Here is a 15480-nt window from a genome sequence, read left to right on the forward strand (position 1 = left end):
TCACTGTTATTGTACATTCTCACTGTTATTACAGCGAGGTAAAACGAATGCCGCACATGGTAACACCGACCTACTTTTGTGACGATATCTGTTTCAGGCACGAGTACTTATTGGACTGCCCTCGTAATGGGCGCATTGTGAAGGCTTCCCCCTGCCGAACACAGATGCCGGTGCTGAGAATTAATATAATGCTGAGCAGATGTACAGAGAGAGACATCGTGTTGCAGGTACGACACGAGCATGAAGCAGTATCTGGAGCAGCACAGCCCGTCAGTGAGGGAGGCGACGCTGCTGCTGACCCAGCTCCTGGAAGCCGTCACGCACATGACTCGCCACGGAGTAGCACACAGGTGTGTTGCCAGAGTCGACACTGGGTGGAATTGCTAAAAATGTGCAGGCAAACTAAATTATCTCGTGGATTAAACTCTTTAATCACCAAAAATAGCTAATCCACTATACCTAATGTGTCTAACATTCCACTAACAAAGAAAGTGCCTCAGCTTATCCATAAAAGTCTGCCTTTCTGTGTAATTGGTGAGTGAATGTTGATCTCTAAAGAGTATTAAAGTCGAATGCTGGAGAAACAGCGCTGTGTGGCAGTGGAATGAGAACATTTGTTGTGGTATTGGAGATAAATGTGATCAGTCTTCATCACAGTGAAGGTACACACAATTTGGACTGAAATGCTAGAGTTCTACCACTTGAAATACATAGTTGTGGGTGGTACTAGCGAGATGTGTGCTCGGCCTATTACTGAACCGGCTCTTTCCCGGTTGCCGAATAGGATGTGAAAGCGTTGTCAATTGTCCTGCGCGTATGCCTGATGTGACATCACTGGACTGTTCTCTGGGAAGTAAACTCAAAGATGAAGTCTGTACACAGGTTTCAATGACATCAGGATTTAAAATACCTCATTCTTACAACATGTGCAGCAATATCAAAGATATGTCTTCAATTTGTCCTGAACCAGTGACTGAAAATGTGTATTACTGTGGACAGTGGGCATTTTAAACACTTCATGACATAAACAAAATTTTAAGGAAGTGCTTACGACCACATTCCTTGGGGATTTCTTCTTAGTTTAGGGGGGAGGGGGGCAGGTTGATGGTGATGTATTATTTTGCAATGTTAGTGTGAATCTTGGCATTAAATTTATGGCAGGAAGTTATTATTTTAAGAGGTTTTATACCTCAGTTACCTGTTGTACATATCTGATCAATTTTTGATGTGCACCTTTGAAGCTCTTGGAGGAACGAGCAAAACTGGTACCATCGTTAAAATCTAGAGGTCCAACCACTTAGAAACCCAAAGGCTAGCCATTTTTAAAATGTTACTGGCACATTTGTTTGATATAAAAGGTGTTAAGTAACAAACATTTAGATATAAAGATAAAGCGAGTATATTTTTTTCAGCATTTTTATTTTTCCGTGAAAGCATGTACTTTCAGTCTATTCTTCTGCTCAATTCCCAGCAATATAAGGCACTTACTGTATTGCACAATTAGCTTTTGAGTAGCATCCTCCTAGAAATCTGCTGCCCGATCAAACAACCGTATACCCCAGGGGGCTCGCCACCCTTTGACGGGTTCGTGCTCGGCTGCGACGGGACCCCATCCTTTGCAGCGTCTTTTCCCTTCCGTGCTGCATGTGTATCCTCTTGCTGTTCTTTTTCCCCTCTCTCGGGGAACACATCTGGGGTGTTATTGGGAATGTTCCGCACTGTCTGTCGCTGACATAAGAACAGTCTCACCACTGTTCTTCATTCCCGTTTCCACTCTGTTTACCTTGTCCTATCCGTCCTCCACATCAGTGTTTGATGTTCCTCTTTTCGTTCTTCCTCCCTGTGCACCTCTGAAGACTGGTCCACGAGTCTGATGCTTAACAGGTGGCTGGGTAACACGATAGGTAGCGTTCGCATGTACTCCCCAGTACAGGCTGGGCCCATGGAGGGGTAATTGCCTGAGCTGCTACCTTCCAAACTGTCGATTCGTCCCCCTGTCGGGTGTTCGGGAGGTGTGACCTGAGGTGTGAACAGTCATCTGAGGTGGGTGCACCACCTAGTGAAGGGGCCCCCAGTTGGAAGGAGTGTGCCATCGGAGATGCTGGCAATCGCGGGAAATTTTCTCGCCGAGCCGATCGTCTTCACGAGCGACGTCTGCGAAACGAAATGGTGCTAACAATTCGGGCCCTTTGAGCTGCACCACAGTTTTCTATGGTTTCACGTACTGAAAACAGTCAGTCCTTCACAATGGTACATCCGTTTATTATTCAGAAAGGCATTGATGGAGTTGCTGGCCCTGTGAAATCCTGCTCTCGTTTACGGAATGGTGCTTCGGTTTTGGAGAGTACTTCCGATTCTCGCGTCTCCTCGGCTATCCTGTTTGTGTCGAGACCCAGAGAACTCCGAATTCTTCCCGCGGTGTTATTTACACTAGGCAGCTCGACAGACTGACGGAGTATGAAATACAAATATACACCTCTGAGCGGGTGTCATTGCCATCGATCGGCTGATGAAAAAAGGTGGATTCCTCCTTAGTGGCCTCGAGCAGTCTTTTTCTCACCTTTAATAGAGTGGAGCTCCCGTCCGAGATCAAAATGGGCTACGAAGTTATCACAGTCCGACAGTACATTTCGACCCTGATGCACTGCTACCAGTGTCCTCATTTCAACCACACCAGACTGTTTTGTTGACACGTGGCCAAATGTGTAACCTGAGGTAGGGATGCGCACGAGGGAGATTGTCCACCTCCTTCCCCCGCTATGTCAACTGCAATGCCGACCGTGCCGCTGCCTCTCGAGATTGTCCCACGTATCTCATTGAGTGTGCTGTCCAGGAGATCCAGGTAATAGAAAAACTTCCTTACCCGGTAGCTCGCAAGTTATCGGCTAGTCGCAAAGCCTGCGTTCTACCGTCTGGCACTTACAGTACTGTTCTTGGTACACATCTCGCTCCGTGAAGGACGTGGCCAGACAGACGTGCGGCCTCAAATTCAGCCCTGTGGTTGTGAAGTCACCCAGTGTCAAGGTAGCATCACCGTCCCCTCATCCAGCTGTGCAACGAGCCATCAAACTCCCGCCTTGAGGGGCGAAGTCACCAATTACACAACTGGCTGGCAGTAAAGGACAGGAGTACTCCTGTGGAGACTTCCTACATCCCTCCAGCCGACACCTGAGTCTTCCTCTGCTAACTGGAAAGGTTCAAAGAAGTCCAACAAAGGCAAACAATCTTCTCCTTCGCCAACTCGACTGTTTTTCTGTGCCGGACTCTGCTGGTGCTTCTGTTGACCCCACAGAGCTGGATCTTCATGCCTCTGGGCCCTGTAGCTGCGAGTCTTCACACACTGGCACTCGGCAGTCGCCGAGGAAACACCCCTTTGTTTTTTCCTCGGCGTGACTCTCCTCCAGTGGGGTGTTCGCGACCATCTCTCCGCCAAAGCGGATTTATGGCTGCTTTTAGAATTGCAGCATCCCCTTCTACTCCGCCTTCAGGAAACAAAAAATTGCATTCTCAAGACCGCTTTGAGCCTTTGCATTTCTTCCCGGTCCGTTTTCACTTTCTCCCTGAGTCCGGCATTCAATCTTGAGGGGGAACCGTGCTGCTCGTACGGTATGACATTCGTAGTTGACCCGTCTCCTCGAGTACTCATCTTCGAGCTGTCGGAGTTTGCCGTTTCCTTCCTCACCTAACTTTTTCCTTTGTACTATTTATGTCCCTCCGTAATATGATGTCACCGGGGCAGGGTTCCTCCAGCTTATCGGGCAGCTGCCTCGCCCATTCCTGCTGCTCGGTGACTTTAATGCTTACCGTCCCCTTTGGGGTTCTCCCAGAACCTGTCAGAGAAGTGCCTTCTATGCTGACATTCTTAATCAACTTGGAGATACCTTAATTCGGGAGCACCCACATTCCTTTCAGACTCCTTGCACACCTATTCCCATTTGGACGTATTCTTCTGCACTGCCCATCGTCTCGAATGGTCCGTTCTCTCTGACACATATCCGAGCGACCATTTCCAGTGTTCTTTATGTTTGGTGATCCCCACCTGCATGTATACCCAAATGGCAGCTTACTATTGCTGACTGGTGGCTTTAGTCCTCCCCGGTGACCTTCGATCAACACAATTTCTCCAGTTGTGAAGACCAGGTGGACTACCATACAAATGTGCTGCAGGACGTTCAACTCCCCGCACTTCCTCTTTACCACGCCGTGTCCCGGTCGCACGGTGGACTGAGGCGTTCTGCAACGCAATTCACACGTGGAGATGTGCTCTCTGCATTTTTAACTGTCATCCTACGATGGCAAACTGCATTCATTGTAAACAGATGTGTTCACAGTGTCGTGTTATTTGAGATAGCGAAACAAGCTAGCTGGATTTCATTCACTATTTCTTTTAACAGTTCCACTCCCTCCTCTGTCGTGTGGGGCAATCTCGGACGGCTCTCTGGGACCGAGATCCGTTCCCCAATTTCCAGCCTGACAGTTGCAGACGATGTCATGGTGGACCCTATTGTCCAACACCTCGAGCCGCCTTTTTGCGGAAATTTGAAGGTATTCCCACTATTACCCTGCTTTCCTCGAGCGGAGGTGGCTCGGGCAATATCCTTCTCTTCCCAGAATCGTGAGCACTACAATGCTGCCTTTACTATGTGGGAACTAGATCGTGCTCTCACTTCATCCCGATCCTCCGCCACAGGGAGGCAGGAGGCAGGAGGCAGTCTGAATCGTAACTTCCAACACCAAAATTTCTGCTGATTCTTACCTCCTGCTCTGTTCTCAGATTGTGCCAACAATATTGAAATCCATCTGGCCCGTCTAAATTATACTGCTACTTGTCACTGAAGCTCGCTCTACCCCATTTTGAAGTCCATGGCATATGTTTTTCAGCAAACCCCAATATAGCCTATTTATGCTTGGTGTCTGCTGTTGTTTCTTGAATGCAAGGTGTTTCTCATTCGATAAAATTTGTCACACATCTACCAGTTCCTTACAACTATATATCAGCAGTAAGTTGAGAAGCATAACAGTTTGCAGTGCTCGCTTTGTGCAAAAGGAACTGTTTTGACGTCTCAAAGACTTTTCTACTTAGCCCATATTTTACATTCTGTCCATATTGTGTACCAAATAAAATAAAATTATTGATCACTGTATTTTAACAGTTAAGGGGGGTAGGACGTCAAACGGGCTGACTTGGTGCAGGAGAGGCACCACAGGACATTTTAATTTCCCCTGTCTATACTTTTAGAAATAAATTCATAAAATTTTGTCAGCATGACTAGGAAGGATTCAGGATTCACTCTTATAGCAGTGGAAGTTCAAAAACATTACCAAATAAATATTTTTACATATGAAATTACATCATTTTTTCACTTACTATTGGCTGCATTTGTTGTTATAGGTACACTTTTTTTCATAAGTAAGAGAGATTCTTCGATGAATTTTGCACAGCATACAAATCGTACTTACAGGTGTAAGAAACTCTATTAAAAACTGTGGTAAGAATTGAGATAATTAATTATAAAATTTGAGTCTTTTTTCTAAACATGATGTTTAAAATGTAACAGCTCATTCATTTTTTCATAAATTAAAGAAATTTTATAGTTTCAACACCTGTATGTATGTTTTGTATGGTGTGCAAAATTCATCTAAGGATCTCTCTTACTTATGAAGAAAAGTGTACCTATAACAATAAATGCAGCCAACAGTAAGCGAAAAAATGATGAAATTTCACATGTAAAGAAATTAATTTGTTATGTTTTTGAACTTCCACTGCCTATGAGTGTGAATCATGAATCCTTCCCGGTCATGCTGACAAAGTTTCATGAATTTACTTGTAAAAGTGTAGATAGTGGAAATTAAAATGTCCTGTGGTGCCTCTCCTGCTCCAAGTCAGCCCGTTTGACATCCTACCCCCCTTAAACTTACTGGGGATTTGACGATTAGAGAGGCCCATTTCCTTGGACACACCATCTCAAGATAACTGTGTTCTGTGTGGCATTGTCACTGCAGTAAAGGCACATACTCACACTCTAACACCGCACAGAGCCAACTGCTTCTATACCGAGTTCCATCCTCTAACACCTGAATTGCTGGATGTCATGTTATATACTGTACTACTGGCATCAAATGCGATACCCTTTGACTGATTTCGTCATTATACTGGATCTCATACTATTGTGTACACACTGTGCACGACTATTCCAGCCGACGTTGTTAATTTTCCTACAAACAAACATCCAGGTCTTTGTATTGATTTCCACTACTGTGTAATCGTAACTTAAAAGTGTAACATAATAAGGCACGTATCACTAGTAGAAATTGTTTTTGCCTTGAGGCTGCTTAACTGAGTGTGCGAATACACGGACTTCATTCATCCATCCAGTATTTCGCTTAACAATACAATTCAGATATAGTGCAGTGTGTAGGTGCCGTTTCAGTGATTCTCCACACTCTGGTCTACCTCCAGAGGTATGACCAGCCTGACAGGTCTACAGAAATGCCTTCCGTATGCGGTCGGGATTCCGCCTCTGCCTTCTTTCGGCTCCTGTACTCTCGCTCTCTTCCGCCCTTCCACAGGTGCTTTGGAAGAACTACTTGTAAGAGCACACTGTCATCAGTTCGGAGCCTCACTGCTCCTCTGTTCGAGCATTCGAATTGGTGAAAGTTACGCGAGAGTGCCAGGTCCTCAGTACTTCCTGCACTTCCAGAAATCTTCTGTTCTTTGACACTGTGTGAGCTTTGTCATCAAGTCTGCTGCGGTCAGTGGCTCAAGTCCGGTTCACAATACTGTGAGTCCCTCTCCCTCGAGGATGTGCGCTGGAGTGAGTACTTTGTCCTAAGTTTGAGAAATGGGCCTCGAGTTATCTGAAACGTCTCTTTGTCGAGCCGACCATTCTCTCCCGTAATCCTCCCTACCGACTCACACACAGAGCTATAAATTTCCGAGGGCACAGGATTAAAAGCTCTGTGTGTAATGGTAATTTACATCTTAGAATAAGTGGGTGTCCTTCTTCCATGGTTAACCTGGACGTATTGTAAACAACCTCCAAAAATGGGTTGAGAGACACTATTTTTGATACTGTGCATAGAGGCACATTCTCCATCTTCGTGCAATAAAGTCAAGCTTTTGTGATTTCTTCTGCAGTTAATTCCCCCTGCTTGTTCACCTTGTCAATCAGTTTCTTTTTAAATCAAAAAATGTGGGCTGTGATTCACAGTAGTTGTCGGTAATAACTACATATTTGATCATCTATTAGTGACTGGGAAGTTTCCGCTATGAGGACATGTGGATCTCTATGAATGTTTTTAGTTTCTGTCTAAAGGAGCGTTTACACCGAGTTCACAACACTGTTTGTGGCTAGTAATTGATTAGCGATGTTCGCAACATGTTTGCCTCGCTGCGAGACCTATTCGATGCCTGTGCATCTCCGATGCAGAAAAGTGGCCCAGTACATGTTTTCAGACTAGACAGGTACACTCCTCACGTATAGCGGAGCTCGAGAGAACGGAAGAGTTGTTTGTGAGTTGTATCGCAAACATTTTCTGCAAACATCTGCCGGCACGAGTTCTGGCTGCTGCTCTAGTAAGTGGAGAGACACCAGATGGGATGGAGAGTATGTACCAGAACACGCTTTGTACGTAAAATGTCTCTAATGATGTCAGTGGTTCCCACATCAAAGAGCTTTTGTAGTGCATCGGTGTTGTTCCTTATGTACAGTACACTGGGTTCTATTTTGTTTTGGAATAATGGAAACACACAATTTTTAAGTGGTAATGCAAATAAATGTGCTTAAGTGATAAATGGATGCTTTGTTATGTTCCCATTGAATTGTTACCTAATAATTGTATTGTTTTGTGCCTAATTCAGTTGCTCAAGCATAAATGTATAGGTTACATATATGATTTGAAACTGTTGTGGAATGGGAAGGGTACGTTTCCGGACATTGGTTCCAATTCAAAATATTATGTACCGTATTTACTCGAATCTAAGCCGCACATTTTTCCCGGTTTTTGTAATCCAAAAAACCGTCTGCGGTTTAGAATACAGTGCAAAGTAAGCGGAAGTTCTGAAAAATGTTGGTAGGTGCCGCCACAACTAACTTTTCCCGTTGAATATATGTAGCGCTACACAGGCGTGCTTTGCAGGCACAAAGGTAAATACTGGTGCCAAAACTTCTGCGTCAGTAAATAAATTAAAAGAAAAGGTAGAACAATGTAAACATTATGCCATGTATTCTTCCGTGTTTGCTGCTATCTCATTTAAATCCTGTCTGAATAATAAACTGCGAAACTAGAGTGAGACAACAGCAAACGCGGAAGAGTAGACATATCGTGTCATGTTTATATTCCTATTATTCTTATGCTGAATAGTGATACAGACAGAAATGAAGTACGGCAACTGGCTAGATTTTTAAATCTAAGATGACTAATTTCTGTGCAGAATGTAATGTAGGGCTACTAAAGAGGCGTCTGCAATTTTCAGTCGGAGAAAAATTTTCGCTAAACTGTCGTTCAGAACATCATCTATCATACACAGTCTATTATTTGGTTCTTGTTGATCATTATCATCAAAGAAAGCAGCAGTGGAAGTAACAACAAATAGCAGTCTCTTGCCATTGTTTTGCTTATGAGACAGTTCTTCTTCTTCTTCTTCTTCTTCTTCTTCTCCCCCTCCCCCACAAAAGCAAGCCATGCCGCGAGTGGCGACAGATCATAAACACTCATTATCAGAATGCAACAAACAATGCATGACACATTAAAGTAATGCAGTTTCAGCTTAGAGTGACATAAACACCTATAACAAAGAGAATGGCAGTTATCAGATTGAAGCAAAATAAGCGATAGATTCAAACAAGATGAAGCACGTGAAAAATGAAGGATACCCTTACAAATAAGGACGGAGTGCCTGACACATAGCAGTGGCTACTTGGTAAAGCTTAACTGTTAAGCTTTTGTTCGATTTCGAGTCTCAAATTTCAGGTGCGGCTTAGATTCGGGAAAATTTTTTTCCCTCGATTTTGAGTCTCATTTTTCAGGAGTGGCTTAGATTCGAGTGCGGCTTAGATTCGAGTAAATACGGTACTCATTCTCCTGTGCAAGTTCTAGAAGTTTGTAATGGGAATTTGTGAACACCGTGCATACCGTATTTACTCGAATCTAAGCCCCACCCAAATCTAAGCCGCACCTGAAATTTGAGACTCGAATTTCAAGGGCAGAGAAAAGTTCTAGGCTGTACCTCCAAATCGAAACAAAGTTGGTCCATTATAATATTCGACACAATTTAGGTCGAATGAATGACAATACAGCTACAGTTGTTTGGTTCGAGTTGTAAGCTTAGCAGTTAAGCTTTACCAGGTAGCCATTGCTATGTGTCAGGTGTTCTGTCCGTATTTATACGGGTACCCTTCCTTTTTTGGTGCTTCGTCTGGTTTGAATTGATTGCTTATTTTTCTTTGATCTGATAAGTGCCGTTCTCTTAGTTATAGGTGTTTACGTCACTCTAAGCTGAAAATGCATTACTGTACCGTGTCACGCACTGTTTGTCGCATTCTGATAATGAGGGTTTACGAGCTGTCACTGCTCCCAGCATGGCTTGCTTTTGTGCACACTACCGCCGCTTACAATTAAAAAAAAAAAAAAGAGGAATCGTCTCATTGGCGAAACAATGGCAAGAGACTGCAGTTTGCTGTTACTTACACTGCTGCTTTCTTTGATAATGATCAACAAGAACCAAATAATAGACTGCGTATGATAGAAGATGTTCTGAATGAGAGTTTAGCCAAATTTTTCTCCATTTGAAAATCTTTGCAGACGCCTCTTTAGTACATTACATTCTGCACAGAAATTAGTCATCTTAGATTTAAAAATCTAGTCAATTGCCATGCTTCATTTCTGAACATCACTATTAGGCATAAGAATAATACGAATATAAACATAATATGATATGTATATTCTTCCGCGTTTGCTGTTGTCTTCCTCTAGTTTCGTAGTTTATTAGGCGGACAGGATTTAAATGAGATAGCAGCAAACACGAAGGAATACATGGCAAAATGTTTATATTCGTATTATTCTTATGGTGAAGAGAATACTGCATGTGATTCACAATTCATAAAAGTTCCTATTAGCAACCATCTCTTCTCGCAGGTAGGAAAAAATTCAGAACGTAGAGTTGACCGTATTGACAAACATCCCAGTCAGTCTTGCCAGTCGGATTTTCGTAGTACACTGAAATGTTTTTTTTTAAAAAAATACTGAAGCAGAGGTTTTGGCTCCAGTATTTATCTTTGAGCCTGCAAAGCATGCCTGTGTAGCGGTACATATAATCAACAGCAGAAGTTAGTTGTGGCGGCACCTACCAACATTTTTCAGAACTTCCGCTTACTTTGCACTCGATTCAAAGCCGCTGGCAGATTTTTGGATTACGAAAACCGGAAAAAAACTGCGGCTTAGATTTGAGTAAATACGGTAACCTACCAGGTCTGGTGGCAACACTAAACGTGAACAGCACTAACGCATTCTTGTGGCCATTCTACTGGTCACAGAAAGTTGAAGCTCTAATTATTTACATTCCTGTTGGTGTGTGTGTGTGTGTGTGTGTGAGAGAGAGAGAGAGAGAGAGAGAGAGAGAGAGAGAGAGAGAGAGAGAGAGAGAGAAGTGGACTAGCTGAACAGATGTGTTTGGCAGGGACCTGAAGAGTGACAACCTGCTGCTGACACTGCTGGGTCCGGAGGATGGGGAGGGGGTGGAGGAGGAGGCGCCCTGCCCGCTGCTCGCCGTCACCGACTTCGGGTGCTGTCTGGCCGACGCCCACCACGGCCTGTCTATGCCGTACCACTCCGCAGAGACGGACCGTGGCGGCAACACTGCACTCATGGCACCGGAGGTACTTTCCTACTGCCTACTGGCTATTTACTTCACTATTAAGAGTGAGATGTGTCTACAGTGGTTTTTTAATCCATTAATTCACGGCCTTGGGAGAGCCAGTCCTGATAAAACTCTGCCATCTGGTGAGCAAGATATATGAGACAGGCGAAATAGCCACAGACTTCACGCAGAATATAATAATTCCAATCCCAAAGAAAGCAGGAGTTGACAGATGCGAAGATTACCGAACTATCAGTTTAATAAGTTACAGCTGCAAAATACTAACCCGAATTCTTTATAGATGAATGGAATAACTGGTAGAAGCCGACCTCGGGGAAGATCAGTTTGGATTCTGTAGAAATGTTGGAACACGTGAGGCAATACTGACCTTACGATTTATCTTAGAAGAAACATTACGGGAAGGCAAGCTTACATTTCTAGCATTTGTACACTTAGAGAAAGATTTTGACAATGTTGACTGGAATACTCTCTTTCAAATTCTAAAGGTGGCAAGGGTAAAATACAGGGAGCGAAAGGCTATTTACAATTTGTACAGAAACCAAATGGCAGTTATAAGAGTCGAGGGGCATGAAAGGGAAGCAGTGGTTGGGAAGGGAGTAAGAGAGGGTTGTAGCCTCTCCCCGATGTTATTCAATCTGTATATTGAGCAAGCAGTAAAGGAAACAAAAGAAAAATTTGGAGTAGGTATTAAAATCCAGGGAGAAGAAATAAAAACTTTAAGGTTCGCCGATGACATTGTAATTCTGTCAGACAGAGCAAAGGACTTGGAAGAGCAGTTGAACGGAATGGACAGTGTCTCGAAAGGAGGATATAAGATGAACATCAACAAAAGCAAAACGAGGATGATGGAATGTAGTCGAATTAAGTTGGGTGATGCTGAGGAATTAGATTAGGAAATGAGACACTTAAAGTAGTAAAGGAGTTTTGCTATTTGGGGAGCAAAATAACTGATGATGGTCGAAGTAGAGAGGATATAAAATGTAGACTGGCAATGGCAAGAAAGCGTTTCTGAAGAAGAGAAATTTGTCAACATTGAGTATAGATTTGTGTCAGGAAGTCATTTCTGAAAGTATTTGTATGGAGTGTAGGCATGTATGGAAGTGAAACATGGACGATAAATAGTTTGGACAAGAAGAGAATAGGAGCTTTTCGAAATGTGGTGCTACAGAAGAATGCTGAAGATTAGATGGGTAGATCACGTAACTAATGAGGAGTTATTGAATAGAATTGGGCAGAAGAGGAGTTTGTGGCACAACTTGACAAGAAGAAGGGACCGGTTGGTGGGACATGTTCTGAGGCATCAGGGGATCACAAATTTAGCATTGGAGGGTAAAAATCGCAGAGGGAGACCAAGAGATGAATACATTAAGCAGATTCAGAAGGATGTAGGTTGCAGTAGGTACTGGGAGATGAAGAAGCTTGCATAGGATAGAGTAGCATGGAGAGCTGCATCAAACCAGTCTCAGGACTGAAGACCACAACAACAACACAATTCACGGTTTGGTGACGATTTTGCTGTTTGTGTTTAGTTTGGAGATTGGTTTGGTGCAGCTCTCCACACTACTCGAACTTGTGCAATCCTCTTCATCTCCAAATACACTGTGTGTTCAAAAGTATCTGGACACCCCCAAAAACATACGATTTTCATATTATGTGCATTGTGCTGCCACCTACTATTAGATACTCGATATCAGTGGCCCCAAAAGTCAATAGACGTTGTAAGAGAGCAGAATGGGCGCTCTGAAGAACTCGTGGACTTTGAATGTGGTCAAGTGATTGGGTGTCATTTGCCATACGCATGTATGTGACATTTTCACGCTCCTAAACATCCCTAGGTCCACTGTTTCTGATGTGATGGTGAAGTGGAAATGTGAAGGGGCACATACTGCACAAAAGCGTACAGGCCGACCTTGTCTGTTGACTGACAGAGATTGCCGACGATTGAGGAGGGTTGTAATGTGTAATAGGCAGACATCTATCCAGACGGTCACACAGGAATGCCAAACTGCATCAGTATCCACTGCAAGTACTATGACAGTTAGGCAGGAGGTGAGAAAACTTGGATTTCATGGTCGAGCAGCTAGTCATAAGCCACACATCTTGCTGGTAAATGCCAAACCACGCCTCGCTTGGTGTAAGGAGCGTAAACGTTGGACCATAGAACAATGGGAAAAACGTTTTGTAGTTTGACGAATCACAGTACACAATGTGGCGACCACATGGCAGGGTGTGGCTAAGGCGAATGCCCGGTGAACGTCATCTGCCAGTGTGTGTAGTGCCAACAATAAAATTTGGAGGTTATGTTATGGTGTGGTCAAGTTTTTCATGAGAGGCCTTCCACTTATTGTTGTTTTGCATGGCACTTTCACAGCACAGGCCTGAATTGATGTTTTAAGCGCTTATCGCCCCCCCCCCCCCCTCCCTCCTCCCACCCCCCTCCTAATGGAGAGCAATTCGGGGTTGGCAATTTCATCCTCCAACATGATCGAGCAGCTGTTCGTAATGCACAACCTGTGGCAGAGTGGTTACACGACAGTAACATCCCTGTAATGGACTGGCCTGCACAGAGTCCTGACGTGAATCGTATAGAACACCTTCGGGATGTTTTGGAATGCCGACTTCGTGCCGGGCCTCACCGACCGACATCGATACCTCTCCTCTGTGCAGCAATCATCGAAGAATGGGCTGCCATTCCCCGAGAAACCTTCCAGCACCTGATTCAACGTATGTCTGTGAGAGTCGAAGCTGTCATCCAGACTAAGGGTGGGCCAACACCGCATTGAATTCCAGCATTACTGACGGAGGGCGGCCCGAACTTGTAAGTCATTTTCAGCCAGGTGTCCGAATATTTTTGATGACACAGTGTAACTACTGCGACCTACCTCCGTGTAAATCTGCTCACTGTATTCGTATCTTTTTACCGCTCCTCCGTCCACCGCTCCTCCGTCCACATAAGCTGACATCAGTGAAACTTTGGAGCGACCGTAGCTTACCTGCTCCTGACAGCAACAAGTTGAGGAAGTAGCCATACAAGCATCGGAGTGGCACGTTGCCTCTCGACACGTGGCTTTGTCTTACGTTTCCAGGAGCCACTCGTACGTCAGTGATGTGAACGTAGGTGTCAGTATGGCATATTTTTATTCAGTGTGTGTTGCACAACACCCCGCAGTCCCGTAAGTGGTCTGTAGTGAACAGTTTGAATAGCAGTCGTTGCGGTGGTAAACTTATGCTTAAAACAAAATACTAGCCGTACGGTTTACAAAAACAACTTGTGATCTGCTGTATATGGTTCGGGACATAAGACATATAATATAATAAGAAATAAAGTTTAGATATATGGAAATAATGAGATGAATTTCCCGGTGTGTCAGGCAAGCACGATAAGCTGAGCTGTGCCAGTAAATGGGTAAAGAATCTTTTCATATTAGTTCCACATAAACAAAATAGTCTTTTTCTAGTTGTAGATTAATGCTTACCAATTAATAATACTGCTTCCGATTGCCGTATCCACCTACAAAATCTTGACAGTGTCCTGTGTAATGTCGTAATCGGGTCTTCGTGATAAATCCGAAGTACACAGGTGGGCTTCCTGGCCTTCCATATATTACAGTACTACTTGGAATGATGACTCGTACAGCCTTTCAGTTAGTAAAATAATACAGGGTGTGCCACGGGATCTTTCTTGTTGTTGTTGTTGTGGTCTTCAGTCCTGAGACTGGTTTGATGCAGCTCTCCATGCTACTCTATCCTGTGCAAGCCTCTTCATTCCCCAGTACGTACTGCAGCCTACATCCTTCTGAATCTGCTTAGTGTATTCATCTATTGGTCTCCCTCTACGATTTTTATCCTCCACACTGCCCTCTAATACTAAATTGGTGATCCCTTGATGCCTCAGAACATGTCCTACCAACCGATCCCTTCTTCTTGTCAAGTTGTGCCACAAACTCCTCTTCTCCCCACTTCTATTCAACACCTCCTCATTAGTTATGTGATCTACCCATCTAATCTTCAGCATTCTTCTGTAGCACGACATTTCGAAAGCTCCTATTCTCTTCTTGTCCAAACTATTTATCGTCCACGTTTCACTTCCATACATGGCTACACTCCATACAAATACTTTCAGAAAAGATTTCTGCCTCTTACATGTATACTCGATGTTAACAAATTTCTCTTCTTCAGAAACCCTTTCCTTGCAATTGTCAGTCTACATTTTATATCCTCTGTACTTCGACCATCATCAGTTATTTTTATCCCCAAATAGCTGAACTCCTTTACTACTTTAAGTGTCTCATTTCCTAATCTAATTCCCGCAGCATCACCTGATTTAATTCGACTACATTCCATTATCCTCGTTTTGCTTTTGTTGATGTTCATCTAATACCCTCCTTTCAAGACACTGTCCATTCTGTTCAACTGCTCTTCCAAGTCCTTTGCTGTCTCTGACATAATTACAATGTCATTGGCAAACCTCAAAGTTTTTATTCCTTCTCCGTGAATTTTAATACCTACTCTGAATTTTTCTTTTGTTTCCTTTAGTGCTTGCTCAATATACAGAATGAATAACATCGTGGAGAGGCTACAACTGTGTCTCACTCCCTTCC

The 15480-nt window shown here is 43.7% G+C and overlaps 1 protein-coding gene across 1 annotated transcript in view; it reads left to right on the top strand.

Moving 5' to 3' along the window:
• Positions 1 to 15480, top strand: part of LOC126108452 (serine/threonine-protein kinase Pink1, mitochondrial) — a 109385-nt gene that overhangs the window by 55665 nt on the left and 38240 nt on the right. The window contains exons 5-6 of the mRNA XM_049913664.1: positions 228 to 350; positions 10679 to 10877. Coding sequence (XP_049769621.1) covers positions 228 to 350; positions 10679 to 10877 — 322 coding nt within the window. The remainder of the gene's footprint in view (positions 1 to 227; positions 351 to 10678; positions 10878 to 15480) is intronic.

The sequence above is a fragment of the Schistocerca cancellata genome, chromosome 11, assembly GCF_023864275.1.
Source record: "Schistocerca cancellata isolate TAMUIC-IGC-003103 chromosome 11, iqSchCanc2.1, whole genome shotgun sequence".
Lineage (NCBI taxonomy): Eukaryota > Metazoa > Arthropoda > Insecta > Orthoptera > Acrididae > Schistocerca > Schistocerca cancellata.